At 38.8% G+C, this 26,891-nt stretch overlaps 1 protein-coding gene and 2 pseudogenes across 1 annotated transcript; all 3 read right to left on the bottom strand.

The window, feature by feature from the left end:
• Window positions 1-3,640: 3,640 nt before the first annotated feature.
• LOC148917127 (receptor-like protein EIX2) lies at window positions 3,641-4,743 on the bottom strand (annotated as a pseudogene).
• Window positions 4,744-9,969: 5,226 nt separating this feature from the next.
• On the bottom strand, window positions 9,970-10,604 carry LOC103331434 (putative germin-like protein 9-2; annotated as a pseudogene).
• Window positions 10,605-12,735: 2,131 nt separating this feature from the next.
• Window positions 12,736-13,356, bottom strand: LOC103331433 (putative germin-like protein 9-2). Its single transcript, XM_008234056.2, has one exon. The coding sequence runs from the start codon at window positions 13,354-13,356 to the stop codon at window positions 12,736-12,738; it is 621 nt and encodes a 206-aa protein (XP_008232278.2).
• Window positions 13,357-26,891: the final 13,535 nt, after the last annotated feature.

Genomic DNA, 26,891 nt, shown 5'->3' with positions numbered 1-26,891 from the left:
GCTCTTCAGTCATATGCTAAACTAGATGATATAACCGAAAGCTCTCAAGGCCTTTATGCCAAAGGCAAGGAGAGGGGGCGGGAAAAGACAAAGGAAGAGAAAAGCAGGCAACAGAGGTAGGTCAAAATCCAAGAAGAAAAAGGAAAAGAAGGAAGGTTGCTTCGAATGTGGTTCAGCCGATCATTGGAAGAGGAACTGCAAGATTTGGAAAGAGAAGAAAGCCAAGAGGGAAAGGAAGCTCGGGTTCAGCTAGTGCAGTCACCGAGCATGAGAGTGACGGGGAGCTTCTTTCAGTAACATCAGGCTCCAAGGCTTTCACAAATTGGATTTTGGATACCGGATGCACTTTCATATGTGTGCAGTAAGAGAATGGTTCGATACTTACAAAGAAGTCATGTAGCGGGGAAGTTTTAATGGGGGACGATTCTTCATGTCTTGTAAAAGGAATCGGCACTGTTCAAATCAGAATGTTTGATGGGATGATACGAGTTTTGGGGAACGTTAGATATGTCCCTAGACTAAGAAAGAATTTGATTTCCTTAGGTACTTTAGATGAGGCCGGCTGTGGGTATGAGTCTAAAAAGGGAAGACTCAGGGTAGCCAAAGGATCACTGGTGGTAATGCGGGGTGACCTACAACCCAATAAGCTGTATAAGTTAATTGGGACCACTATAGTTGGGGAGCAGCTGTTTCTGTAAATCAAGGTATAGAAGACAAGACTGAACTCTGGCATCATATGCTCGGGCACATAAGCCAGAAAGGGTTGCAAGAATTACACAAGCAAGGCCTGTTGGAAGGCGTGTCATCTTGCAAACTGGACTTTTGTGAATATTGTGTTCTTGGAAAGCAAAGGAAGGTATCATTCACGAGTAGCAGTGCAGATAACCGAAGCAAGGAGCAACTCAGCTATATTCACTCAGATGTTTGGGGCCCTGCACCAACCAAATCAAATGGTGGAGCCAGGTATTTTGTTACTTTCATGGATGATTTTTCTAGGAAGGTTTGGGTTTATTTCATGAAGCAGAAATCCGAGGTTTTTGCAAAGTTCAAGGAATGGAAAACAGAAACCGAGAATCAAAGCTGGAAGAAAGATCAAGTACTTGAGAAGTGACAATGGAGGTGAATATACAAGTAATGAGTTTACCGATTACTGCAAGCAAGAAGGCATCACAAGGCACTTCACAGTAAAGAAGAATCCCCAACAAAATGGAGCTGCTGAGAGGATGAACCGAACTCTCATGGAGAGAGAGAGGAGCATGCGATTTCATGCAGGATTGCCTGATAGTTTTTGGGTAGAAGCTGTTAATCATGCAAGTTATTTGATTAACAGATCACCATCTACAGATTCTCGATTTTAAGAGTGCAGAAGAGGTATGGTCTGAGAAGTCGGTGGACTATTCCAAGCTCAGGGTATTCGGCTGCAGTGCTTATGCACATATTCCAAGCTCATAGTCAATTTCATATATGTTGATCTAGACAATTCTAGGATCGTGTAGGATTCGACGGATCTTGAATCAGAGTCCCTGATAACCCGAAAATGCCAACCCTAGGTTTAGGTTTATAGTAACCGTCTGATTGTGTGATCGTGAGCAATCCAACTGTCCGATCGAGACCAAACTCTCGGGACATGTGTCCTAAGCATATTGGAACTTTTAGGAACTCTTGGATTGGAATTGGGAGGTCATGGACCCCACGGGCCTGGGTTGACTTTTTGGGACTTTATCGCTTTTTAGTCCCGGATTTTTGTAGACCATTCTAAACATGAGGAAAGCTTATGATGGTTTAATGAAGCACACAGGCTCAGGCAGTGAGTGGACTTTTGTTTTTATAAATGAATTTAAGCAATTCAATTTCATTATTTGATCTTGAATTAATAAATATTAAATAGCTCGAGTTTTTCTAGCATATTTTGCTGAGGTTAAATATTTTATTTATATGCTGCCGAGTTGAGAACACTTAAAGAACATGGAAAATAAGAATTTCAGAGAACTATCAGATGGGATGGCAACAGAGTTTTAAGATAAAAAGAATTTGTTTTATTTATCCCAAACCCTTCAGAAATTTATATTTTCTTAAAACCACCCTAGGTACCCAAATATAATAAATGTTGCCTTCGGTGCTTCTGTTGCCTTCAGATAATTTGGTTGCATTCGATTAGGTCAACATGCTTGACTATGCCCCACGAGTCTTAGGGATATCTGGACCGTGTGGAGCAGATGCGGATCGGACTAAACGCGTCCCGAATCTTGCGAGGATCGGGCTCGGGTCGACTTTGTGCTACCGAGACACAGGAGGACGTGTTACCAATGGTGACACGAGGAATTGACAGTTATTTGTGGGATTAAACGGAAATAAAGGAATTGACGCCTAGATATGAATGCGTGATTTTTGTACAAATATAGATAAAGAACTTGTTTAAGTTTTTTTGCAACTGTTTTTACTGCGGGGTTAGTACGTTCATAGTTAGTTTCAAAACTTTATTTTTGGTCGACTCACGTTTTCAATGTTTACGCCCTGTGCGAGGCGTGCACCAGTGAGCCACCACCGGTCAGATTTCCACCTTTCGTCTCATCTTTTGCCGATGTAAGGTTATGTAGAATGGAATTATACCTATAAATTAATATGTTTAGTTGCTCTGGTGTTGCCCTAGGATTCAAATTTAACTGTTGGAATGTAAATATATGCATGCTGGCAATTGGTTATATAAATATATGTTTGTTTTACAGGTGTAAACTTGGGAAGTGATCGATTTACAAGGGAGACTCGGCAGAAGTCGAACCTAAAATAATTTGAATTTTGAATAGAAAGGCAATTTGGTCATTTGAGCCCGGCACCTGCCAGTGTCGGACACGCAACAGGGTTCGCTCGAATTCCAAAGTGGAATTTGGGTCGGGTCCTGTCACATGATAGTCATCTTGGAATATGTCGGAAACATTACCAATGAGAGAAGTCAAATTATTGAAACATTTGGGAATAGCACCTGAAAAGTTGTTGGGGAATATGTCCAATAAAAAATTTGGATCGCAATCGTAGTAGGTACAACATGGATACATTTGATCCTCCTATCCAGGAGGTATGCTCCCAGATAATTTGTTGTCTCCAAGATCGATAATTTTCAAAACGGAGCAATTGTGCAAAGAATCGGGAATATTACTGCCAAAATTGTTGTTATTTAACTTCAATATTTCAAGACAACTTAACAGCCCTAATGAAGTGGGAATATTACCAGAGAGATTGTTGTAGGCAGCATCTACAAGGCTTATCTGCCTCCTTGAACTCCATCGCGAGGGAATTCTCCAGAAATATGATTGCACCTCAAGGAAAGGACTGTCAAGTTTTGCATGTTGCAAATAGAAGGTGGAATTGTACCATTCAAATGATTCTCCGAGATATACAATTCTTTAAAGTTAGGCATTAGCTGGTCAATATTCGAGGGAATTGGCATGGAAAATAAATTGCTTTTGAGATCAAGGAAGGTGGTATAAGTGGACCATAGTGGGAGTGGGCCCTCAAGTTGATTATGATCCAAATTTAATGAACGTAACTTCAGAAATCTCATCAATTGGTTGGATGAAAGCCTTCCTCGGAATTGGTTGTGAGATAAATCTAGGTATACGAGTTGGGAAGATAGCTTCAACAATCATTCCTCTAGTATAGAATCTGATATTCCAATTCTCCTAAGGGTGACATCTGCCAGTTCAGTCTGACAATGAAACCATACCCCAAAACAAGGACCTACTTTACAGTTTCTAATCCCAATATTGTGTAGCTTGAAAGGAGGAAACCAATCATAAGACATGTTGAAAACGAGGGACATGGGCTTTTGTATGTCATCGAAATAGTTTCCTATTGAAAGACTTTTCAAGTTGGTGAGATTAATGAAATGGGCTTCCGTTATATTGCCTTCCCAAGAATTCCCAGACAGATAGAGATCAATTAGCTCGGAGAGTTGTCCCAGACTTTGTGGAAATGAAGAAGTATTGAAATCATTAGCTGAAAGATCAAGGACCGAAAGTGAGGTGAAGTTAATCCTCTGTAGAGATAGTGGATGGCTTACTAATCCACAATAGAAAAGTGTAACTCCAGTAAGGAAGGAAGCATGTTAACAACATGCGGCCAATTTGTGTTGCTATGAAGATCCATTCCATTGAGATTGAGGTATTTTAGGGAAGAGAGATGAGAAAGCCAATTCAAGTTTGGAATGTCTTTTCAGTGGATAAGAATAATCACCTGAAATCCAGATAGTTCAATATGATAAGTTACCAAGAGAAGGGGGAATCTCTCCTACAAACTCTGCAAAGGAGATATTGAGATACCTCAGAGTTGTTTCCCTTCAAAATTATTCAAACTTAAGTCCATGTAATGCAAGTGTTTCAAGCTAAGCAAAGAAGAATTTATCTTACCCCCAAGCAAGACTTGTTATAAGCCAACTCGTCCCACTCTTCATCATACCAGACATATGGATATGGATTGCGGAGATCAATCTGGGAAACATGACCGGTGCAGTTGTTGCATGAAATCCCTTCCCAGCGGCAGCAATCATGACCCACCCAAGAAGAAAGCCTACCAGATGGATCAGTAAGATCTTGTCTGAAGCTCACAAGTGCTTTCCTTTCTTCCTCAATGCTTATTGATTTCGCTTTCACATCAGTACTGGTTGCAAGTCCAATACCCAATAAGCACAACGAAAGGAGCAAATAGTGAGAAATATTGATGAGGTGATGGATTTTCATTTTTTTTGGAATCAAGTTTTCTCAATTTGATGAAGATAAGCACACAATAAGTGAACTCGATCATGCATTTATACAAGGCTGCGATAGCGCGTGTAAAAATCAAAACCATATCAACGGTCCAAGTCCTCAACCTATTTTGCAAGGTTGCAAGTCCAATCAGGTACATGGAATTAGTGCCACAATGTATCGTATCATGATTATAAATTTATATTCTTCATTTCTCTTGACACAGCCACAATGTTTTCTTTAATACTCATGATGCTGCTACTATATTATGCCCAAATATTCCCTTTTATTTATGCTATTTCGACACAAATGGGTTTTCAGTTTTATTTTCATTTTTTAAAGCTAAGTGAAACATGTAGTAGAAAAATTAAATCAAATGCCAAATGCCAAATGGTGTTATTACATCAAATGTTGTTCCACTCTGAAATTTCAAACAATGCGAGATAGGGGGTTCTCTAGTCTAGTCTCCACGTGACAAATTTAAGCACATAAAAGCTCCTATATATCAATCAAGAGTCTCACAATTTTTGTTTTGTGCATGGTGCCAAAGCATGCTCTCATTCAGTGGCTCCCTCCTTGGACAACGACTTACATCCACTGGGCTATATACTCTTTTAGATATGGAAATCTTGGATATCCAAATATAAGTCTTTGGTGACCAGTAGCTTTGAGAATTAATACATATGCCGTGAAGACTTTGAGGGTCTCCATAGCATCCATTAGCGATCAGATAAGTTATTTGTGGTTTATTTTTTCCTTCTGTTTTTCTTGTTTTGTTTTGAATGGGTTGTTGTTATTCAAGGCTTCTAGCTAGTACATATATATATATCTTTAAGGTCACTAGTCTATATATAAGTCTTGGTATGTGTACATGTGTTTAGTATTACACCACTTAATATACTCAACTTCTATACATATGTATCTAATATAGAGCAATCTTAAGGACCATTAATGTCACATAAAAAAACATTAAAGAAGAAATGTGATAATTTCGCGAACCTCGGGAACCATTTACCATAAAAATAGAAGAACCAAAACTTAATTATCATTGTTTACCTTAGAGATTGTTGTATGCAACATCTATAGTTAGATTTTATGCTCAAGGAAATTCTCCTGATAACTCGATACTTCTCAGAGAAAGGACTATCAAGTTTTGCATGTTGCAAATAGAGTGGAATAGTACCATTCAAATTATTCTCAGCAAGATACAATGCCACAAATTATGGAAATTGTTGGTCCAAATTCAATGGAATTGGCCCCAAAAAACAAAACGAATTGGAATTGAAGTGAGTTGGTTGTAAAACAAATTCAAATAATAGACTGGAAGATATTTAGAAGAACCAGTAGTCTTCTGTCATGGAATCTGAGATTCCAGTACCGTGAAGTTTGACAAAGAAAAGTTGAATTTGAGACTGGAGCATATATTAAGGGACATGATCTCGGAGGAAGGAAAAAAAAAAAGGAATTGTCATGTGTATTTAGCATATATTTTATTAACTTTATTTTATTTTATTGTGTCTTTGAATTTACAGTGCGTCAAGTTGTTATTCTCTTAGGAAGTTCTTTGGTCTTGTTTTCTTCTTCATCATCCTTGTAACTTCTCGTAAGTTCTCTCTCATATCCCCCAATTAACAAAACGTTATATATATATATATACACGTTGAGAAGCACTTAACTTAATTATCATACCAATTAATATATTAAGATTTGTGATGAATTAATATTAACCCTATACTATTTAATGCATATAAACACACCCAAAATAAACCCAAAAATCGACAACTATCGATTTTTTCAATTCAACAATTATATTGTATTACAGTTTTGCCCTTTTGGGTGCAATTTTGAGAAACAGCCGACTTAAATTTTTTATTTTATTTTATAATCTTTTATTTAATAACAAACTATGTTGTAGATTGAAGAGGAATAAGAAGAAGAAGAAGAGCATCGACCATGGCGTGCATGAGCTGATGACTCGTGGAGTAGCATGTGCAGCTCCTAGCTCATCTTCTTCTGCCAATCCTTTCGGTGCTCTAGGCAACGCTCTTATCGATCGGTTCTTCTTCTAAGACTTAGGTTCGTCGTCTTCCTCGTCCCTTCTTTCACTTTCACTTTCTCTTCTCCATTTCAAATTTTCAATCCTCAACTGGCCTCAACGGAGTCATTTTCTCAAGCTTTCGTTTGATTCACAAGCAGGAAAAGGTTGAAGGAGATACCTCATCCACGCCCATAGCTTCTTAGCCATAATTTTATCCAGACGCTCATGGCCACGTGCTGCACCAGATCTAAGAGTAGGCTCACAAGGATGAGCTTAAGAAGAACGAAGAGACCATTTCAAGGTCATGTGAATCATATTAGTATGATCCGGTTTGATTATCACCGAATTTCGAAGCTCGTTGAGCAGTTTCTTTGCGATTTTGTGATTGATTTGAATATGTCTACGGGTTTTTTCCTTAGTTTTGCATTTCGTTTACAAATTGCAATAAATAAATTGATTTTAAAAAAATCTGAAAATTACTTGCTTGCTTATTTGTGTTAGTTCTAATATGATTTGTAATGCTAGTACTGTGTTTCTAGTTCTTAGCAGAATGGTTGAGCATCTACATAAACATTTACTGTTTTTATGTACATGCTAAGCTACTGTTAGTTAGCAATTTTTGTTTCAGTCTTACCATTGCTTTTGCTATTACAGAAGGATAATAATGTTGTTTGCTTGTTAAATTACTTTTTCAACGGGTTGAGACCTTTAAGTTATCTAGCCTGGTTTTGCTGTTGTGTATATATATTTTTAATGTGAAAATATATTGTATTATGCCTTTCAGAATAATGAACTGTTAATGAAGGCACTGTCAATGCTAATCAATCTTAACAATCCAGATCTTATCTTGTTTGTTGGAGAGGCACTGGTTGGAAATAATGTTGTTGATCAACTTTCAAAGTTTAATCAGGTTTGAGTTCCATATTCATGGTTTTTTATAGTATTGTCCAATTAGGGTTTGTTTGTTGATTCAAATGCAACTTCTTCTTCTTGTTTGAGTATTGATTTTGAATGGAATGGAGTTGTACACTTTTATCTTACCTATTATGCAAATGAAATGATGTAGTTGTTAACTTCCAGTAAGTGGTATGCACAGTTGTTATATTGTTCATACCCTGCAACTGAGTTGATTTCTATGACGTAGTATTAACAGTGTACGTCTATGCCATAGTATTAACATATTTTCAGTAACAAAGCATGCTCTATATTTTTCTCTATATATAGCTGTGCACTTGAAGTTTATAATATGCAGAATGTGATTTTTATTTGGAAGATTGTTCTATGACATAGTATTAACAGTGCACTTTTTTCTTTTTCTTTTTTCCTTATAGAGGTATCTTGCTATTACTAGTATTATTCTTCTCAAAGTTTTCCATCTTTAGTGTACCTCATTTTTTTTTAAATACTGTTTTAAGGTTTTGGGTTTCTTTGTTAACCCCTTTTCATTTGGATAGTTTGAAAATTTGCAGTTTTGGCTTTGGTTGAACTATGATAAAAATGGTCGGGTTGTGAATTTCTCTAGTTCTAATTTTGCTGATGTTTGGTCTTTTGTTGTAAACGATTTTGAATCCTCAAGTCTAGTACATGCCTTATGTTCTGTTGCTTTGACACTATTTCTTATGACATGTTGATTTGACATAACTTGTTGCATTATTGGTTCTTGTAGTTGGTGTCATATAAAGAGTTTTTTTAGGTATGTTTTTTTATTTGTAGGTTTGAGACTTGAAGTCTGTTGATCAATAACATATTTGTCAAGGTAGATACCCCTGCATAGATTATCTATGAATAAAATTAGCAAGAATGTGTTCGTTTTAAAACTTTAGATGCTATAATGCTAGATAATTGAGGAGTAATGTGGTAAGTGTTGTATCAATATTTCATAATTTTCAGCAATTTAGAATTTCTTCTTTGCAAAGCTTGGCCATTGCGAATTTTGGCAGTGCCAATGGATGCCACAGCGAACGAAACCCCAACTATACAATCCCATAACATTCCTGACGAGCCAATGACCACTATTGTTGTTGCCACTCTTATACCAACATTCGAAAGGCGGCAATGCCATTGCTTTAGGACCTCCATCCCCGGAGAATTCCCTTTAGCTGCCAACCCCTCCATTGTCCTTCATGTCCTTACTGCATGCAATTTGGATCCTCAAGACCTTGCAAAGCTAGAGGCAAGTGACCTGTTGCTCTAAAGTTTGGTAATGTATCGGTGTTTTAAATCTTAGAATTGATAATGCTGCTGGTTTGATTTTGGATGTGTGTGTTGCATGCAACATGCTCATTTTTCAAGCAACCTGCAAACTTTGCTCCTGACTTTGAATTGTCCATATCAGAGCATGCTGCTCTGGACATGTGCCAAAAGAGAGGTATATTTAAGCCAATGACAGCAGAGCAACGTCAAGAATTGAAGCAAAGATTTGGGGGTTTCATGAAAATCTGAAGTTCTTGTTGACTGGAGAGGCATGTTTCAGAAGGGAGAAATCACAGGCAATAGCAGGCTGGGTCACAGTGCTGTAACTTCAAAAGGAGCTGTCTATTCATTTGGCTCTAACAACTCAGGACAGCTTGGACATGGAACCACTAAAGAGGAATGGCAACCTCGGCAAATCAGGTTCCCAATTCTTGATCACTCATTAGACCTTATTCTGTAAAATGCAAGAAAAAGGAAAGAGAACTATTAGTTGACTTAAAAGAAAAGTTAATGGAACTCCGTTCATTGCAGATCTCTGAAAGGCATTCGAATTGTTCAAGCAGCTGCTGGGGCTGGCAGGAAAATGTTGATTAGTGATGCTGGGAAAGTTTATGCCTTTGGAAAGGACTCAAGATGGTTCTATGACATAGTAATAACAAGATAGTTCTATGACATAGTATAAACAATGTACTTCTATGAAAGGGTATAACAATGTTTTTTCTATGGAATGGTATTAATAATGTACTTCTATGGAATGGTATACATTTATGACATGGTATTAACAATGTACTTCTGGCTTGCTGGGCTTGTTTTGGGCTTTTTTGAGTTTTTTTTGTGTTGGGCTTGTTTTAAGTTAATCTATGGCAGATATGTAATTTATAGTAACTTCAACACTCATTTCATATGTAATAAATGGTCTTTTGGTATGTTTCTAAATTGAAATTCATGGTTTTTTATAATTTCAGCTCCTATTTGAGTGTATTACTAAAGCTCCCCAAACTAAAACAGGTAAACAACAGGATACAACAAACCAAAAGCAATCAAACCAAATTTTGCACAATTGGAAAGAAAATCATCAAAACCATTAATTAGAAAGCCAGTGGTGAGGCCAGCCTTGATCTTCTCGATGGTACCAACATCTAGCTTAAATGATTTGGCCAAGATCACATCATCAATTCCAGTGGTAAAAACAGTTTGGTGGCACTGTAACTGCTCTAGCACTTGCACTTCCGAATGCTGCAATGGCTGTGGCTGGCAATTGAGGATCTGAATTATACTGATAATGAACTAATCCCTTGGGAAATATAAACAGATCTCCAGTTTGAAGCTTTTGAGTGTACAGATTGTGTTTCATGTCAATTAGGCCAACTTCCAAAGAACCATCAACAAGGAACAAAAGTCCAGTTGCGTCCCGGCGAGTGTGAGGTGGGAACAATGTGTTTGGAGGAAATTGAAGCACTGCATATATATGACTCACTCTGTCCACTAAGGCCAGGGAACTCAACTAGGCTTGCTTTCGATGCCTTGAACGTTTTGGGAGCTTGATTGAAAATTCCAGGGAATCCAATGAATGTGAAGAAGGTTCCATAAATTGTTCCGTTGGAATTCGGTGGGACTACAAAGTCAGAAATTATGTTAGGTTAGGAACACTTGCTAGGGCCATTTTGGATGTGGGTAAGGGCAATGTACTAATATCAGTGTTTTCAAAGGCATGCCTTCGCGCGCGCTCCGGTGCGGCGGGAGGAAAACGCCCCAAGCGGTCGGCTGTTTCGCAAGTTGCACGTTTAGTGCTGGGAAGGCGTTGCAAGGCGTGAGAAGGCGGAGCAAGGCATGAGAAGGCGTTGCAGATCTGGAAACGACTCGATCTGGAAGAAATTGAAAGTCTGCAAATTTTCTGCAAGGAAGACAACCTCGCGAGGAAGACGACTCGATTTTTTTTTTTTTTAGGTTTGTAATGAAACGACGTCGTTTTGGTTGCAGTGTTTTAAAAACAATCTTATAGTGAAACGACGTCGTTTCACTTGGAGGGTGTTGAAAAATAAAAATTAATATCTTTCTTAAGTCCAACCGGCTGTATCTTTCTTAATATCGTTTTAAAAACAACCTTTATTGTAATAGGCAAGAATTAAGATCTTTCTTATTCTTTCCTAACTCCAACCGGCTGTAGCTTTTGTACTTACCTTTTTTTTTTTTTTTCCTTTCTTTCTCTAAATTAATATATTAACACATGGACTATATATATATTGTGTAGTACAACCCTAATTTCTACCCTTACCAGATAACTCCATCAATTTCAAGAATTCTCTTCATTTTGAATAAATATATATTGAATAAATATTTTATGTTTTGGGATTGATTATTATGTTTTGAATGACAATTAGTACTTATATTTAATTATATTTAAAAGATTGTTATGGTTGAATAAGAATTAGTTGTACAATTTAATCGTATTGTATTATTCATAAATTTTTCTTATTAAAATAACTTAATGTTCAAAAGGCTTACGCCTCTATGCTTCAAGGCTTACGCCTTGCATAGCACTACTAAAAACGCCTCGCTTATACGCCTCGCCTTTGAAAACATTGACTAATATTATCACTAATTGAACAAATCTCATAGCAGCCATTTTAGATAACTTTTAAAAATGGTTATGAAGACCAACAATCTGGGATTGTATAACTTGGTATAGGGTTAATATGTAGGAGCTGATCAGTTTCTATTGTTGTCTGTGTCTTTCCATTTCCCTGTTTTCTTCTTATTTGGCCTGGTAGCCACAAGCCGGCAATAGATATATGCTTATTGGAGCTGTAAATTGCTCAATAGAACATCAACTTAATTAATTTGACTGAACTTCTGAGGATATATATGGATTGAAAGGCATAGTCTGACATGGCAGCTAGCTACAGATAGCCAGGTAGAAAATCCGGTTAGGGTTTATAATTATCTGAAGTTTTTCGACTTATGAAATGAGAGGAGTTTTTTCAAGACTCTCCTTTCTCTCTCTTCTGCATGCAAAGCTCTTATATCTGTGTATGTAGACAGCAAATATGTACTGTGTACAGTAGAATATGCCACAACCGCCATGCTGGGTTGAACATATCATAAAAAGGCTTAGGATGGTTATTTTGCAGCAACAATATCAGGGTATATTCTAGTATACAGCTGGTGGCCATGCATTCAGAAAGATTTCAGCGGACTTAAGGCTCTATGCATAGAGCATATGCTAGCTTAGCTATTCTAGACAAAAAAAAAAGATGTTTTGGGTTCGGATGCTCTATAACTTCTACATTTCTATATATATATATATCTAAATTTAAAAACAAAGTTTTGATGATGCTTTAGTTTATTAGGACAAACCTGTGAAAAAAAATAGAAATTCATGCATTGGTTTTGAACTTTAGCATGTCCGCTAATATTAACAACTTAACATTGTGTTTTGAGCATCCTAATTAATCCGGTAGCATATTTATTTTGCAGCATTTTTCTTAGAGTACCCAAAATCTTATGTCTTCGTACATATACGGTATACCAGATGAAAGTAGAAAAGGACTGATCTTGTGGTTCAATTATTATACAATTCAGGTTATTGTTTTATAATTTCAGAGTCAAAAGACTGGACAAAAGATCCAAATGTTTTTGAAAGAGCAGTAGAAGTACTTTATTAAAAAATAGAATTAAAGGGAAAAGCTGCATACATCAACCAGACAAAACAAGTAGAAACATCAGCAAGTAATTTAATTAAATATTTATTTTCTCAATTTGGAGCTAGTTGGTGAAGCCAGCCTTGATCTTCTCTATGGTACCAACATCAGTCTTGAATGATTTGGCAAGAATGGCATCATCAATGCCCATGGTAAAAATAGCCGGCGGCACTGTAACTGCTCTAGCACTTGAACTTCCGAATGCTGCAATGGCTGTGGCTGGTCTTTGAGGGTCTGAATTATACTGATAATGAACTAATCCCTTGGGAAAAATAAACAGATTTCCACTTTGAAGCTTTTGAGTGTATAGATTGTTTTTTGTGTCGATTAGGCCTACTTCCAAGGTACCATCAACAAGGAACAAAAGTCCAGTCGCGTCTGGGCGGGTGTGAGGTGGGAATAGTGTGTTTGGAGGAAACTGAAGCACTGCATATGACACACTCCGGCCAGTAAGGGCAGGGAACTCAACTAGGCTTGCTTTCGATCCCTTAAAAGTTTCGGGAGCTTGATCGAAAATTCCACGAAATCCAGTGAAAGTGAAAAACGATCCATCAATTGTGCCGTTGAAATTCGGTGGGACTATAAAGTCAGAAATGATATCAGGATCACTTGCTACTGCCCTTTTGAAGGTTGGCAGAGCAAATGCAAATATCATCACTAATTGAATAAATGTCATAGCAGCCATTGTGGATAATTGGAATGGTATATAATGCTGCTAGTTTTTGTTGAAATGTAAGTAGTGAGCTGATAGGAAATGGAATTAAGCCTGGTCAGCTAATGGTGTATTCTCTTAGTCAATCAAAATGAGTGGTGTTAGGCTTTAGTAGTAAAAAGGCTTATAAGCCACGTGTAATGTTTTTATTAAGCAGTTATAGATGAAGGGCTGAGATACAAAGTGATGTAATTGTATCCAGCTAGACATATAGCTCACATATAGTGTGCTCATTTAAAAATAATACAGAACAGTGCGATAGAAAATTCATACGAATTGATTCATTCTCTGCTCTCTCTTTTATCTCTGCATTCTTTCTTCTCTCTCAACCTATTCAAAACTCTAACATGGCCTCAGAGCCAGGTTGGATCATTTAGATCTGGGCGTAATCTGTGAAGGCACTGAGCTCAATCAAGCTCACGAAGCTCTGTGAAGGTTGCGAGGCGTTAGCATCGAGAAGAGAGATCAATTGATTCGGACCAAAGGATGTGCAGGTGGCAGGCTCGGAGGTGAGAACTCCACTTTTCTCTGGTGAGAACTACGAGTTACTGGAGGATTAAGATGACAACGATTTTCAAATCGCTTGGGCTATGGAGTCTGGTAGAAAAGGGGATTCCAACTCCTGATTCGAAGAAGAAGAAAGCGGTGAAGAGGCATCGGACGAAGAACCGATCGAGATGATCTGTGCTCATGAGGGCGAAGGCTCTGGGCATCATCAAAACGCAGTTTCTGACCAGATCTTCCCTCGGATTGCCAACGCTGACTCAGCCAAGATGGCGTGGAATTTGCTTCATGGTGAATATCACGGTGGGGATCAAGTCAGGTCAGTGAAACTTCAGAATCTCAGACGAGAATTTGAGTATATGAGAATGCGTGAAGGTGAACAATTAACTGCATACCTTACTCGATTAAATGAACTGATAAATCAAATAAAAACGTTTGGAGAAGTGTTATCAAACGAGAGGCTGGTTCAAAAGGTGTTAATCAGTCTTAGTAGAGTATATGATCCTATCTGCTTGGTGATTGAAAATACAAAGAGTTTGGAGACTATTGAACTGCAGGAGGTTATTGCAATATTGAAGAGTCAAGAGCAGCGGTTTGATGTGCATAATGTAGATATAGCTGAGAAGGCATTTGGTTCTTTCTCAGTTGAAACAAAAGGGCAGAATAAGAACGGCTTTCAAACTGGTTCTGCTAAGTCTCAGAAAAATTGGAAGTTGAATAACAAACCATGGGAGTCTAGGCAGAAGCCACAACAAGTCTGGTGCTGCACAGACCTCAAATGGATCACAATATGTGCATCAAGATGGAGTGAAGCCTCAATGCAAAGTTTGCTCGAAATTCCATTTTGGGGAATGTAGATATAAGGGCCAATCTAAGTGCTATAAGTGTGATAGATTTGGACATTGGGCTAGAGATTGTACTGCAAACAAAGGAGTGCAGAAACCAAACAATGCAAGTCAAGTAGAAGTAAAAGGATATCCGTTTTTTGCTAATTGTGCAATTTCAGAGAAGAGTGCAAATGGAGAATGGTATGTAGACAGTGGCTGTAGTAATCATATGACTGGGAACAAGGAGCTGTTAATTGACATAAATCCAAGTGTCACAGGCAAAGTACAAATGCCAACAGGGGAGCTTGTAAGCATAGCTGGCATGGGCACTTTAGTGCTTGACACAAACTCTGGTACAAAGTTTATCAAGGAGGTCATGTATCTGCTTGGTTTGAGAGAGAACTTGTTAAGTGTGGGTCAAATGGATGAACATGGTTACCATTTGGTGTTTGGAAGCAATATGTGCAGTATTTTTGATGATGCTTCACTGGAAAACCTTATTATGAAGGTGGAAATGAGAAAGAATAGATGTTATCCATTGTCTTTGTCTTCAAATGCCTATGTTGCATTAAGAGCTGGTGTGTCTCACTTTACCTGGATTTGGCACAAGAGAATGGGGCATTTGCATTTAAAAGGGCTGAACCAGCTCAAGGAAAAGGAGATGGTGCATGGTCTGCCACATCTGGAAGCTGTAGATGGAGTCTGTGAAGGCTGTCAGTTTGGGAAACAACATAGAGAATGGTTTCCTAAGAACCAAGCATGGAGGGCAAGTACACCCCTTGAGCTAATTCACATGGACTTGTGTGGACCAATGCAAACTGAGTCCCTGGCAGGTAATAAATATTTTATGTTGCTCATAGACGATTTTACAAGGATGACTTGGGTCTACTTCTTGAGATACAAGTCGGATGCACTAAATTGTTTTCAAAAATTCAAGTCTATGGTGGAGTTGCAGAGTAGTTACAAAGTGAAATGTGTTCGAAGTGATAGAGGGGGTGAGTTCACATCTTGTGAATTCAATAAACTGTGTGAAGATGGAGGAATTCAAAGACAGTTCACCATGGCTTACACACCCCAGCAGAATGGAGTGGTAGAAAGGAAGAATAGGACAGTGGTGGAGATGGCTAAGGCTATGCTTCATGAGAAGGGGCTGCCTTATTACTTATGGGCAGAAGCTGTACACACTGCAGTGTACATTCTGAACAGGTGTCCTACCAAGGCTCTTAGAGACAAGACTCCTTTTGAAGCGTATAGTACAAGAAAACCAGGTGTTGCTCATTTGAAGGTATTTGGCAGTGTGTGTTTTGTGCATAAACCAGAAGAAAGTAGACAGAAGTTGGATGCCAAAAGCACAAGGGGAGTGTTTGTTGGATATGCAACATGTGAGAAGGGTTATAGAGTGTTTGACCCTGCCACTAGAAAACTTATATTGTCAAGAGATATTGTTTTTGATGAAGGAGCAACCTGGAATTGGAAGGAAACAACTGAAAATTTTGTGATAATGGTGAATGAAGAAGTGCAGCCTAGGAATACTCTAGTGGAAATGTTTGAGACACCTGCAGGAAATAGAAATTCTGGTTTCATACCTTTAGACTCAGTTTCTTATGGAGGATCAAGCAAGGCAAGCAGCAGATTAGAAGACACTCAGAACTTTGATCACACTCCTTTGAAATGGAGGAAGTTGGATGACATTTTGGCACAATGCAATCTGTGCACAATGGAGCCTGAGAAGTTTGAAGAAGCTGTGAAGGATGAGTCATGGATGAAGGCAATGAAAGATGAGTTGAACATGATAGAAAAGAATGATACATGGGAGCTTGTTGACAGGCCTATGGATAAACCAGTGATTGGGGTTAAATGGGTGTTTAAAACTAAGCTAAATCTGGATGGTTCAGTTCAGAAAAATAAGGCAAGGTTAGTAGCTAAAGGATACTCTCAGAAACCAGGGGTGGACTACAATGAAACGTTTGCACCTGTGGCTAGATTAGACACAATCCGAACTCTAATTGCACTAGCTGCACAGAAGAGTTGGCAGCTGTACCAATTAGATGTTAAGTCAGCTTTTCTAAATGGTGTCTTAGAGGAAGAAGTGTATGTAGATCAGCCGGAGGGATTTGTGATGAAGGGGAGTGAAAGCAAGGTTTACAAGCTGCACAAAGCTCTCTATGGATTGAAACAAGCGCCAAGAGCTTGGTATAGTGAAATTGATGGTTATTTTGCTGAGTGTGGTTTCACAAAGAGCCAAAGTGAAGCTACTCTTTATGTCAAAGCAAGAGGTGAAGCAAGCATATTGATAGTATCCATTTATGTAGATGATATTGTCTACACTGGAAATGATCAAGAGATGTTAGAAGACTTCAAGAAGGACATGAAGGAGAAATATGAAATGACTGATTTGGGGCTCTTGCATCACTTCTTAGGAATGGGAGTCATTCAAACACCAGCAAGCATATTCATTCATCAGAAGAAATACGCAACAACTTTGTTAAACAGATTTGGTTTGAGTGAGTGTAAACCGGTGTCTATTCCACTAGTTACCTCGGAGAAACTAAGTAAGGATGATGGGAGTGGTTTGGCAAGTGAAGAGCAATATAGAAGGATTGTTGGGAGTCTGCTGTATCTCACAGCTACTAGACCCGACATTATGTTTGCAGCTAGTCTGCTTGCAAGGTTTATGCATTGTCCCACTAGCAAACACCTTGGAACAGCAAAACGTGTCCTTAGATATGCAAAAGGAACCTTGGATTATGGTCTGGAGTATGTGAAAGGAAAAGGGGCAGTTCTAATTGGCTATTGCGACAGCGATTGGAGTGGCTCAATGGATGATAGCAAGAGCACATCTGGATACACTTTTTCTTTTGGGAGTGGAGTGTTTGCTTGGGCCTCAGTCAAGCAAAATTGTGTTGCACTCTCTATTGCAGAAGCTGAATACATCAGTGTCTCTGAAGCAACAACACAAGCAATTTGGTTGAGATTTGTCCTAGAAAACTTTGGAGAACTTCAAACAGAAGCTACACCTCTCCACTGTGACAACATTTCAGCTATTGCCATTACAAGGAATCCTGTTTTCCATCAAAACCAAGCATATTGATCGGAGGTATCATTTTATTAAAGATGCTTTGCAAGATGGAACTGTGGATTTGATCTATTGTCCTTCGAATGAGCAGCTAGCAGATATTTTTACAAAGGCTTTGGCCAAGGATCGGTTTAGCTATCTTAGAGAGAAGCTTGGTGTGAAATCAGCTCACAACTTAAAGGGGAGTGTTGAAATGTAAGTAGTGAGCTGATAGGAAATGGAATTAAGCCTGGTCAGCTAATGGTGTATTCTCTTAGTCAATCAAAATGACTGGTGTTAGGCTTTAGTAGTAAAAAGGCTTATAAGCCACGTGTAATGTTTTTATTAAGCAGTTATAGATGAAGGGCTGAGATACAAAGTGATGTAATTGTATCCAGCTAGACATATAGCTCACATATAGTGTGCTCATTTAAAAATAATACAGAACAGTGCAATAGAAAATTCATACGAATTGATTCATTCTCTGCTCTCTCTTTTATCTCTGCATTCTTTCTTCTCTCTCAACCTATTCAAAACTCTAACAGTTTTGTATATGGTTTTTGGTTCATCTCACTAACTAGCTAGCATGGTATTAATATGCATTTCTAGGAGCTGATATGTTTCTATCGCTTCTACAGTTAGTCGGTGGGATGAATTTTTCTATGTCATTTCTCTGTTTTCTTCTTCTTGTTCTTATTCAGAAGCCACAAGCCGGCAAAGCATATAAGCTTAGAGGAACTGTATACAGCTAACTAGCAACATCACGTATATGGTTTGGAAGGCATATATTGTTGGCGGCTGTAGATAAACAGAAGTTCTTGGACGTATGAAAACGAGAGAAGCAACAAGGTTCGAGTTTTTGCAATTGATTTGTGAATAAAGTTTTCTGTTGAGCAAATGCTGAATTGTTTACTTCACTTGTCTCTTATTTACGTTCATTTTTGTTTCCATTTCTTATGTAAACGCTGTAGTATTTACATATTACGAACGAATATAAGGATATTTTTTGTTGTTTCTTTGTACGAAACAACATTTAGACCAAGTCCTATGAAATAAAGACACACAATAACCAATGAAGAAATAAAGAAAGGACCATGTAGGTTACCACAAACTTTTGAGTGGAGAACTTCATTTCATCTAACATAAGAACATTAGACAAAACAGTCAAATTAATAAATGTATATCCTAAACTGAGGATGAAGGGCTTGAATAAAGTGCAAACATACAAGAAAGTTAACAAAGGACAGAGTGTGGTAGATGAACTCTAATCTGGAGTTGGTGACCTTGCTCTCCTTTTTGCTTTGCTTGTCCACCTTATCCTTGTAGGAAGTCACCTTAGGCATAGTCATGGGCATCATCCTTTGTCACGTATCCTGGTATGGTAGTTGTGGGAACTAAATTTTAGCAAAACCCTAGGTCAAATATTTCCTTCTATTTGGGGATTATTTGATTTGGGGATTCTTGCCTTGAATTAGGGATTTGATGTATCCTCATCAAATCCCTAATTGATTTAAATATCCCAAAATTAGGAAAAATAATTCCTTTCCCAATAAGGATTATTTTTACCCAAACCCTAGCCCTCCAAGGCTCTATAAATATGAAGTTATGCAAGGCATGAAGTAAGCCATTCTAAGCTCTCAAATTACTGCAGAAATTCCCCTCATTGCCGCCTCCTCTCTCTCTCTCTCTCTCTCTCTCTCTCTCTCTCTCTCTCTCTCTCTCTCTTATACAAGGCTCCGGTCACCACACACGGCTCCGGTCGCCAGTTCACACCATACATACATCTCTGTACCCTTTTTTAGCAATTCTTTCTCTATGAATCAATCGAACTAACTTAGGCATCAAAGGGCCTTTGGCTAACATCCCCCGGGTGTGGTCCTTTTACTCCAATTGATTTTGCAGGGAGAAAGAGTTTGAGGAAGGAGAACGGGGAATCTATTGATCGAATATTCTAAGGGATGAAAATCACTCCCACAAATTGGTGTTTTGATTGAGAGCGCAAAATAATACTCAAAGCATGCTCCAAATCTATTTTCCACACTTTGTTTCAATCAACACCACCATGACAAGGCCGTCTCATGGTTTTATGGTGGAAACCTCACTGCAATCGCACGGGACAGTGGCTGCCAGTGACTTGCAGCAGCCTCCTATGGCTGCCTGCACGTTCCAGCAGTCTCGGACAAGTTTCAGCAGCCTCCCATGGCTGCCAGTGCGTTCCAGCAGCTCCTCGGCGAGTTCCAGTAGGAGCCTCCCATGGCTGCTAGCGAGTTCCAGCAACCCCTCGTGGCTGCCCATGCCATACAACCACCTCTAGTAGCTTCACAGCCATTACAACCTTGCAGCCACCGGAAATGGCCTTTAAGACAGTTTTGCTGCTCCAAACAGCTGCTGTAGCAATTGGGCAGCCACCAAACTATGAGGCCAGCTCCTTGCAGCCGCAAATCACCTCCGTGAACCACCAAATAGCGGCTGGAATTGCCACACCACTTGAGGCCGCACCAAGCCACTGCTCTGTGGCCTCCTCCGTCCTGCAACAACAAGGGCTAGGCGCCAACGCCGCCACCTATGACGGTGCCACCATTCTTGGCTACCTCAACGCCTTCTCAGGCCATTCCCCGATCTTGGAGAAAATCCATTCGCTCCCTCCTTTGCAAGCACACTTGACGTATGCACCCATGTACACATCTAATGAAGCCCTAACCCATATGCCATTGGGCCCGATCCACACCTCTCTTCCCGACCCGCTCAGTCAAGTAGGCCTTAACTCACGATTCGATCAACTCACATGGAGGGCCAACGACCAAAATAATCTAATTGGCCAATTACTCAGGCATATCAACTTGAATCAAAGCCCCAGCCTTGGATCCCATGACAAGGAGAGAAGGATCCACGAGCATAACGGCGAGCATTTTGAGAGATCCCGGACTGGTCGAACAAAGACAACAGCAAGGAGATAACGAGATCGTCTGAAGAAATGCATAATTTTTAAGCCGTACTCTGAGTCGGTCGACGATCCGTTCGAGGTTAAGTCCAAGGACCAATGTGCACGAAAGGTTGGGCCTATAATCCAATACACATGCTCGCTTGGGCCTACAAGGAAGTATCCATTCTAGGCTGGGCCTATTAGAAGCACGAGTTCGTGAACAATTGCATGACGAGCGTAACGACCGAGGCTCACCAACCCTATCGAGAACCGACTCACGACGACAAGCTGTAGAGGAATCCTTGCAAGCTCAATCTACAAATTTGCCCCACAGGCAGGATAACCAAGAAGGTCAACCCTTACGAGCCAATGAGGAAGTCAATCAGCGTCACCCAAATCGTGAAGCTCACCCACATGACTGACAAGCCATGTGCGCAGAGGATGTCGAGAAGCTTGTGAACAACCGGCTTCGAGATTTAAAGATCGGATAAGGTTTCGAAGATGCCCTGCGCAGGAAAGTGGACCAAGCAAACTCCACACCATTCACCACTGAAATCGAGTAGGCTGCTCCCCCGAAGCTATTCTTAACACCTTCGTTCACTCACTTCAAAGGGGATTCCGATCCCGAGAGCCATCTGAAACACTTCAAAAGTGTTATGATTATCTACAAGGCTAACAACGCGCTGATGTGCAAAGTGTTTATCATGACTTTGCGAGGAGCTGCCGGGATTGGTTTCACACCCTACCGTCTGTGTCGATCAGCAGCTTCAAGGAGCTAGCTTACATCTTCACCAAAGAATACACATCTTACTGGACGATCAAGAAGAACCCTAGCCACTTGTTTAATCTACATAAGAAGTCCGATGAATCCCTTCGAGATTACATCAAAAGGTTCAAAGCAGAAAAGGCAAACATTGTAGGATGTAATGACCAAATTGCATCATCAGCCTTCAAGAAGGGCTTGTCAGCTGAGCACAACTTATTCCGCGAGCTAACTATCGTTATCAGCTGGGAGACTCAAATGCAAATCGGGTCTAAATTCAAGGACTAATAAAACGATTTACCCTAAAAGTTAAAGACTAAAACAAGAAGGCATTAATTCAAGAACAATGAGACAAATTGATTCAACAACAAGAAAGAAGAAACTCCTCTAATCAGAGATTATGGTGGAATTTCATGTCAAATTTGTGAAGAAGAATTTAAAAAATGTAGCAAATCTGAATCCAATAAACCATACGCAGAAAGACAGATGGACCGGCAATTCATTAATTAATAGCAAATCTGATTGCACTATACCCTTTAAAGGGCATTTTCGGCATCTCTTATGAGCTCGTGTTTTGATAATTTTCCTGACCAGTATCCACGTGGCCATCAATTATTCCAAAATCAACCCTTATTCCAAAACTAATCCCCATATTGAAACCTAATTCCCAAATTGCATAGGAGACAAATGAACCCAAATCGAAACCTAATCCCCGCATCACATCCATTAAATAGCACAGTGGAGGGAATCATGTCTAGGTTGTGTGTTGAGATGGCTTGGGCTTTGCGTAATTTTGGAAGACGTGGTCCTCGATACATATTAAGTTACTTAGACCATCTCCAATCATGAGGACCAAACCCAAATTTTATGATTATAGCTTCCAAAAACCTTCTCCAAAAACCTTCACCAAATTCTGCCCAACTCTCCAATCCAAGCGGAATATATGTGGGGCCCAAGTCGAAGCCAACTTGCGCAACAAAACACGAAGTTAGGATTCTCCTCAATCCAATTCAACAAAGCAACAATTTCACATAAGAATAGCAGAGTCGATGACATTTCTCTCCTTGGCCCTCTGTTGCGCATATCATAGTTCCAGATTCTACAACAACCTTCAACAAAGCCCTCATCGCCCACAAAAATGGCCCCAACAAGGCCTCTTTGCTTTCGATCTTGTTCAGCATAAGAAAAGCCATGGCCTTTACTTATGCCTTCACCTTCGCCCCCATTTAGAGCTTTCAACCCTCTTCACCACATTTGGATGGGATTGCAAGTTTGAAGGGTGATGAACAAATTATATCGTCAGCCGGAGAAAAATAAAAGCTTGCAGGGAAGTAATATATAATAATAATAATAATGCTCAATCTTTTTTCCTTGTTCCCATAATCCACCAATCAAACTTCCAACAACACCGAAATCGAATTTTCCAGAAAACTGGAGGGTTCCAATAGAAAAACATGTTTAGAGATTTTGGGCTTAGAATGTGTTTTACTGTGATTAACTTTTTTTTAAAATGTTTTTTTGTTTAAATTAAATTAAAAGTAAAAGTAAAAGAAAATAAATGTTTAAACTAGTTTTTTTATGAACAATCCAAGGGTGGGTGAGTATAAATCTCTTGGACCACAATCCAAGGGTGGGTGACTATAAATCTCTTGAACTCATGTAGTCCAAGAGAACGGGACTGTCAAATTTGAATTGAACTTACAACGTCTTTTCCCTCCCATTTTCATCTTGTTGTCAAAGACTAGAATGTTCTTTCTTATAAAAAATAAAAATAATAAAAATTGGTTAAGCTATTTTAATCCCTGTAGTTTAAGTTTTCATTGGTAAAACCAACTAGTTAGTGTCATAATCAAGTGAAAAGAGAGAAACAATTTTTATTTCTTTATGGATGATCCATACAACAGTGTTAATTAAGCAATACATGAGTTGTTACAACTTACAAGAACTGTTAGGCCTGACAGAAAGAGATTAAGATAACTAACTGTGAGATTGTGATGGTTGTGTTGAGAGGCACTGTCTTCTGAAAATGGGATGATTGTTTGTGCTTTGACTTTGAGACCTTAACATTTGTAGAGGAAACATGCAAAATATCTACGGCTGAGATTGAGATGAGAGAATTTGATCCAGCGATTGTGACAACGATTTTGGTAAGATAATCTTATCAGATGAATACGGATAGAATATTATAATGAATTAGACTAACTCCATCTATCATTATAACTTTCTGACAAAAGTATATGAGAAATGTAGAAAGCCCATGATGAATTGGACATATATCCAACTATCATCATAAGTTCTGTCAAAAAGAGATAAGAAAGTGATGGAAGCCCATAATGAATCGAACCAATATTCAGCTATCATCATAACTTACAAAAGTCATAGGTAGATAAATTAGGGCTGGGCACGGTTTGGTACGGTATGGTGGCAAGGTGATCTTGGTCTCGGATCTGGAAATTATAACCGATACAGGACGATACGGTGGTGGGGTTATAGTTTTGTGATACAGATCGTATTGGTATGAAACAGTACCATTTTCGGTACCAGACATAAACAACCAATTTGAGTTTGAGTCTTCGATTTAGGGTTTCCAGTTCCATACACAAAAAGCGATAGGGAGGCTTCGTCGATTTGGGGCTTTCCAGATAGAGAGAGAGTTCAACAATTCGTCAATTTGCGGCTTCAAAGACAAAGAGAGATCAAGAGATCGACAATTTGTCAATTTGGGGTTTCAAAGACACAGAGAGAGAGAGTGAGAGAGTGACACAGAGAGAGATCGAGTCGAAAGTTTAAGGCTTCAAGATTGATTTAATCAAGTGAGACAAAGATCAAATTCAAGAGATTGAGTGAGACAGAGATCGAGAGAGTGAGAGAGTGAGATAGAGACGGAGATCCAGGTGAGAGAGTGAGACAAAGACAGAGATCCAGATGAGAAGAAGGGTTTGGTTTTTCGATCGATCGAGGGCGATCGAGAGTTTGAGAGAGAGAGAGAGAGAGAGAGAGAGAGAGAGAGAGAGAGAGAGAAAGAAAGAGATAGATAGATAGATAGATAGATAGATAGATAGATAGAGAGCTAGTTGGGAGTGGGAGGAGAGTTCGAGAAAGTCTGTATGGGTGTGAGAGATCGAGTAGAGAATGAAAAATTCACATAATATTTGTGTTTTTTTTACTATTCGGTATGGTACGGTGGCAAACGGTGTGTAATATACAGTACCACTCCATGTCATATAAGGGTGATACTGATGCGGTATGATATCGTATTAAGCCCGTGGCCAAATCAAACGGTATGAAATGTACGATGTTGTTCACCCGTTTTGTGATCACTCCTGTGGTGGAATGGCAAAGTTCCCCACTACCTTGTGAACTATTGGCTGGTCAGCAAGTCAGCTTTCTTTGGTGTATGAGCGTGCCACGCTAGCAATGAAGATTCTAGCAGACTTATTCTAGAATAGATAACTTGCGCCCCAAGTTACTGATTTCTATAAACAAACGATTGTGAATTTAGGTGAGGAATATCTCCCAAGTAAGTTCTTTTCTTGCCTCAGACTAGTGAGGACTTTAACAATTTATCTCAGTATAAAGAGGTTGTTCTGGCCAGAATGGTTGATGGAATTTAAGTTGTCTTAGGCAGAACTGCCTTTTACAAAACTATAAATATAAATATCCAAGCTAGAAAGAAGAAAGGACATTTGGAACTCCATTTCTGCCTGGATAGAGGGTTCTGATTCGGGCCGGATTTGGAAATATACAAATTTGGGGACTGTTAACAACCTGCTAAGCTTCAGCTATAGATCGATACCAAAGGTTAATTTTGGCGAGCTTTAATACACTTCAAGCTTTTGTGAGGCTTCAGTGGGTAGAACTGTGGCTTTTAGTCTGTAAGGGCGTATGGCTGTTCTCGAGGACTTGATGGGCTAGAGATGCATCTGTAAAATTTGTTGAGGTTTTCATGTTTGGGAAAAGCTCAAGCTCTACTGTCTTGGTTTTTTGCTGAACCAAATTTGTAACGAGAGAAATCTCGTTTTGAATGACTTATTTTCTAAGTCTGAACCTTGAGAATTCTGATCTAAAGCTGGTTTTCACTTGGAATTCAAGTGAGCTTCTGGTTGATTTTGAGTTGTTTGTTTGATTAATGACTTGAGTGTTGGATTGATTGTCCTTTGGCCCTGTTCACTCCTTCTCGTATTTATAAGAAATGTTTTTCTGGAGTAGGGTGTTTCTTTTAATAATGGGCGGCAAATCTTTTCAAAGATCTGCAAAGAGATACAAGAGAGGGAAGGATTTAATTTAATTATGTCAGATAGGCTTTTATCAATCAATCTTTGAGATCACTTCCCAGTTTTTTAAAAAAAAGAAGCCTAATTCCTTTTCCCACTTTAATAGCCCCTTGTGAGATTTCAACCGTGATGGTTAGTTTGATTTCAGATGAATAACTCTTTGTCCTCCTGCTTATCTCTTTTTTTGAAAATATGGCATGTGTATCTCTAGAAAGGATGGTGCCTTCTTGGAGTGGAATCAATATTTTTGAATATATAAGAAGGATTTTGATCTTCTGGTAGCAGAAATTCAAAGAAGTCCTTTTGCCATTGACCTGCTTTAATTAATTCTCAATCAACTCAGTTGACTTTGTTGACTTTTCCATTTTGGTAGTCACGTGGGTTCTGAAAACATGTCTCTTCCTTTTTTTTCTTTTAATCATCTGGGCCCATTCTAATTTGTAGAGCCTAAAGGTAATCGCTTTTCTTTGGGGCCCAAGTTTTCTTGCCACATTTTGATGAGTCTTGGGCTGGCCTATCTGGATTTTGGGCTTTGCCTTCCGTTTGCAAAAGCCCAAACGCTTGAGTCATGTAGCTTTTATTCGGGCTTTCTCCGTGTTGGGTGTGTGCATTTAATTTAGGCCCAAACAGATGTGACACAGTATTAGTACGATTTCGGTATATCCGATACAGATGCCTAGCTCTAGCTAAAATATTATTTTTGGAGTCCGAATTTCTATTCTTTTAGTAGAAATGTTCATAATAATAAATTAAAAAAACTAACATAACATAAATATGCATTAAAACAAAATAAGTTAACAACAATAAAAATTTGCAAGTAAACATTACATATATATTTTACTAATCCAAACCATCTATTTTATAGATATTCATTCAAAGATCATCTCTACAAAAAAATCATTTGAATCAGATATCATTTGACCACTCAATTAAATATTTGAAATGTAAATACTTTCTTGAAGCACCGTATTCATTGATTTTGTTTGTCTCAATTATTAGATGTCTTGATGATTTTCAATTTGCATGATTTTTTATAAGGATGATCTCTGAATGAAGAGGTGAAAAATAGATGGTTTGGATCGTTGAAATTTTTTTTGTAGAGGACCTTAAAGGGTGTCCTTCAAATAAATTATTTGAGAGATCCCTCAATAGAAGGAGATTG

This window comes from Prunus mume, linkage group LG5, assembly GCF_029339155.1.
Source record: "Prunus mume cultivar Tortuosa linkage group LG5, ASM2933915v1, whole genome shotgun sequence".
NCBI classification, from domain to species: Eukaryota; Viridiplantae; Streptophyta; class Magnoliopsida; order Rosales; family Rosaceae; genus Prunus; species Prunus mume.
Note: the sequence above shows the minus strand (reverse complement) of the source record. Positions and strands in the feature narration are given on the sequence as shown.

Excerpts from the sequence above, each read along its gene's own strand:
- LOC103331433 (XM_008234056.2), bottom strand. The coding sequence starts at position 13,356 with ATGGCTGCTATGACATTTATTCAATTAGTGATGATATTTGCATTTGCT.